The sequence below is a fragment of the Dipodomys ordii genome, unplaced genomic scaffold (assembly GCF_000151885.1).
Source record: "Dipodomys ordii isolate 6190 unplaced genomic scaffold, Dord_2.0 Scaffold29, whole genome shotgun sequence".
In the NCBI taxonomy this organism is placed as follows: domain Eukaryota; kingdom Metazoa; phylum Chordata; class Mammalia; order Rodentia; family Heteromyidae; genus Dipodomys; species Dipodomys ordii.
The window spans coordinates 3,592,216-3,596,362 of NW_012267245.1; the positions used below are offsets into that span (position 1 = coordinate 3,592,216).

At 49.6% G+C, this 4,147-nt stretch overlaps 1 protein-coding gene across 1 annotated transcript in view; it reads left to right on the forward strand.

Annotated features, from left to right (window-relative positions):
• Positions 1 to 1,710: 1,710 nt before the first annotated feature.
• Txndc15 (thioredoxin domain containing 15) overlaps positions 1,711 to 4,147 on the forward strand; it is a gene marked incomplete at its 5' end in the record, with an annotated part of 4,538 nt that continues 2,101 nt past the window's right edge. The window contains 2 exons of the mRNA XM_013016032.1: positions 1,711 to 1,940; positions 3,207 to 3,337. Of these exons, the coding sequence (XP_012871486.1) occupies positions 1,711 to 1,940; positions 3,207 to 3,337 (361 nt within the window). The remainder of the gene's footprint in view (positions 1,941 to 3,206; positions 3,338 to 4,147) is intronic.

Genomic DNA, 4,147 nt, shown 5'->3' on the forward strand with positions numbered 1-4,147 from the left:
TGCAAGGCAAGCGCTCTACCACTGAGCCACCTTCCCAGCCCCTGTCCACCGTGCTTTCTAGAAGCCGGGTGTGGTCCTGCATGACTGCAGTCCCAGCACACTGGAGCCAGGCTGGAGGACCAGGGGCTCCAGGCCTGCCTGGGCCACTTGGGAGCAGCTAGGCGGCAGGAAGCTAGCAGCTAATGCTCCCTGGGCCAATCTTAGCATCAGGGCTCCTGACAGTGACCTGCGTAGCATGAGCATGGCTATAAACACACGGACCCTTTCTTGTTTCAAAGAAGGTAGTTATTACAGAGGCAGCACAGAAGTCATGGAATAGAGCTGTGGTGGGCATGCGCAGTCCCAGCTCCTTGTCAGGCGAGAGCACTGCCAATTGAGCTACATCTTCAGCCCTGTCCTCAGCTGAGGAGGCCGAGGCTAGAGGATTCTTTGAACCTATGAGTTCAAGACCAGGCTGGGCAGCCTGGTGAGACCTCCCTATCTGAATGAACGAAAATTACAATGTGGCATTACTTATACTAGTTGTGCCTCTGGAAAATAAGCTGGACAGATGACGAGTTTCCGCTTCCTCTGAAGAAGCCGGGTTTGTTCTAGAGTGAGAATTGAGACCACTGCCTCAAACCCAGCCATCAGACCCAGCCATCAGTTTGCAGGTAGCTGGACGGTGATCTCACAGGAGGTTCTGGAATTCCCACAGAGGGCTCCTTCAGGGGCAGGGGGTCAGCCTGCATTCCTGTCGCCTGCAGGGTGTCTGGGGACCGTGGGCCTTGCTCACGGAGGCTGGCTTTGCCAGCTGTGTCTCCGCTGGGATGGCCAGTAACGGTTTGGATAGCTGGTTTCAGGGACCGCACACCTTAAGTGAACTGACCTTTGGCCGCATACACTCACTTGGCTGCTTGGTGCCTAGCTGCTGCCCGCTTGGTGATAGTCTGGGAAGCATAATGCGCCAAACACCACTTGAGATTGAGATGGTTTCATGTGCTACTGCAACAAAATGCCTGAGGTAATCAACCATAAAAAAAGACAAGTTTAAGTTCCGCATGTTGGAGACCTCAGGACACGGCGAGGTGCACATCCCTTTTGGGCCTGTAGTGAGGCTGAACTCATGTCCCGGGGACCAGGAAAGGAAGCCAAAGGAGAACCTGGAGATCAGGGGGCCCATCGCAGTCCTTCAACAGCAACTCTCCCCCCGCCCCCCCCCCCCATGACCCAAGGCCTCCCTCTAGACCTCACCTCAGGCTGAGCTCAAGCCAGCTGCCCAACATGAGTGCCTGGGGGGGGCAAAGTCCCCCCCCCAACTGTAGCATGTGAGATGTACAGTGGATTATGGCAGATATAGTATTGTCAGGCAGGCCAGGAGTTCTTAATTTGTCCATTCTTACTACTTTTCTGTCGATGGATCAAAATGCCAGAGTTGTGGAGCCTTTATCATGCATTTTCTCTTCCTGTGGGAGTGGCTTTCCACAGTGTGTGCACATTTAATGTTCTTTTTTTTTTTTTTTTGGTTGGTCATGGGGCTTGAACTCTGGGCCTGGGTGCTATCCCTGAGCTCTTCAGCTCAAGTTCAGCACTCTACCACTGGAGCCACAGCACCACTTCTAGCATTTTCTGAGTAGTTCATTGGAGATGAGAATCTTCACAGACGTTCCTGTCCATGCTGGCTTTGAACCTCGATCCTCAGATCTCAGCCTCCTGTGTAGCTATGATTATAGGTGTGAGCCCCCAGCGCCTAGCTTTAACATTCACTTTAACAGTTGCTTCTTCCTTCTACCCCAGGATCTTATGGACTTCCTGAACCCAAATGGTAGCGACTGCACCCTGGTCTTGTTCTACACCCCCTGGTGCCGCTTCTCAGCCAGTTTGGCCCCTCATTTTAATTCTCTGCCCCGGGCATTTCCAACCCTTCACTTCTTGGCACTGGATGCGTCTCGGCACAGCAGGTATCCTTCCTTGGGGTTGGGTCTCCTCTTTTTTTTTTTTGGTCTGTTGTGGGGCTTGAACTCTGGGCCTGGGCGCTGTCCCTGAGCTCTTAGCTCAAGATGAACCCTCTACCACTTGAGCCACAGCGCCACTTCTGGTTTTCTGGTGGTTCACTGGAGATAAGAGTCTCAGGGAGTTTCCTGCCTGGGCTGGCTTTGAACCATGATCCTCAGATCACAGCCTCCTGAGTAGCTAGGATGATAGGTGTGAGGCACTGGCGCCCAGTTTCTCTGTTCTTATTTACATTTATTCTTTCTTCCATGTCCCATATAGACAGTTAATAAGTTAGTGGAGGGGCTGGGAAGGTGGCTCAGTGGCAGAGGGCTTGCCTTGTATGCATGAGGCCCTGGGTTCGATTCCTCAGCACCACATAAGCAAAAAGAAGGAAGCCAGAAGTGACGCTGTGGCTCAAGTGGTAGAGCGCTAGCCTTGAGCTGAAGAGCTGAGGGACAGCGCCCAGGCCCAGAGTTCAGGCCCCACGACCGGACCCCCTCCACCAAAAAAAAAAAAAAAAAGTTAGTGGATGATTTGGGCCCTAAAAGTGACATATACTCGTTTTGCACATCTTTTACACTGTTCACTGGGTTTTTGTCTTTTCTCTTTTTTTGGGAGGGTGGGGGAGGTGGGTAACAAGGGGAGTCTCACTGTGCTGCTCAGGTTGGCATTAAGAGCTGAGGCTCGGGTGCTCCTCCTGCCTCAGCACCCCAAGTAGCCACGACCCCATTAGTCCAGGACACCATGCCTGGCTTAACCCTTTCAAAGATCCACAGACATAAGTCACAGGGAACTTTGTTCAGATGTTTTGTATTGCCCTAACTATGATCTAAGACTGTTCTGCGTGCATGTCAGGTTCTATATTCCCTCGCCTCCGTTTACCCAATGAATTGCTAGCATAAGTCGATCTTCTTTGAAGGCTGGCTATTCTGGAGTTTGGCATTTCTTCTGTTAGGAGAATAGACACAGTGTGCTTTGATCATGAATTAAAATGTTCTGGCCTGAGTTGTTTTGACAGTTAGGAACTCAACACAGTGGAATACTTGGGTCACGAGTAACTCCATAAGAAATAAGGAAGGTCAGGAAAGCGAAGTGCTCAAAGTTTGACTATCAGAAAAGAAACCTCCATAGGTCACATGAAACCGATCCTTTCTCCTGATTTCCAGCCATTCTGACATGGTAATTGTAAGATATCTGTGGTCAACGTGCGTTTTCACGGACTTCTTTTACAGCCTTTCCACCAGATTTGGCACCGTGGCTGTCCCTAACATTTTGTTATTTCAAGGAGCTAAACCAATGGCTAGATTTAATCATACAGATCGAACGCTGGAAACGCTGAAAGTATTCATCTTTAATCAGACAGGTATGTATAAATAAATAATATGCTGAGAAGAAGATACAGAGTTGACTTTCTAAAAAGTACTGGGATTCGGGCTGGGAAGGTGGCTCAGTGGTAGAGCGCTTGCCTTGCATGCCTGGGGCCCTGGGTTCGATTCCTCAGCACCACATAAGCAGAAAAAGCTGGAAGTGGCGCTGTGGCTCAAGTGGTAGAGCGCTCGCCTTGAGCTGAAGAGCTGAGGGACAGTGCCCAGGCCCAGAGTTCAGGCCCCATGACCGACAAAAGAAAAGGAAAAAAAAAAAGAAAAAAGAAAGGACTGGGGCTTGACCTTCAGGGCCTTGTGTTTCCTACTCAGGAGCTCTATCACTCGATTCATGGTCCCATCCCTTTTTGTGCTGTTGTATGTAGATGGCTTCAGTTTCTGCCTAGGCCCTGGCACCTGAACTGTGATCCCCTTTATGCCTCCCACCATAATTTGGATGACAGGCATGCACTACCATGCCCAGCTATTGGTTGAGAAGGAGTCAGTGAAATTTCTGCCCCAGCTGACCTCAAACCACGATCCCCAGATCTCAGCCTCCTGAGTAGGATTATAGGCATGGCTAAAACTTTGTTGTCTTCAACCAGTTCCCATTCATGATGTCAGTTTATGTGTACAACGCATCTTGATTAGTCACCGCTTCCGTCATCCTTCGTGCTAAAAAACTGTTTCTAAACTGTTATGATCTTGTTAAATATCTCCTTGATAATGGCAAGTGTAATGTGATCAATACATTTTAACAAAATTCATATACCATGCACTTTACCCATAGGTACCTTTTTTTTTTTTTTTTT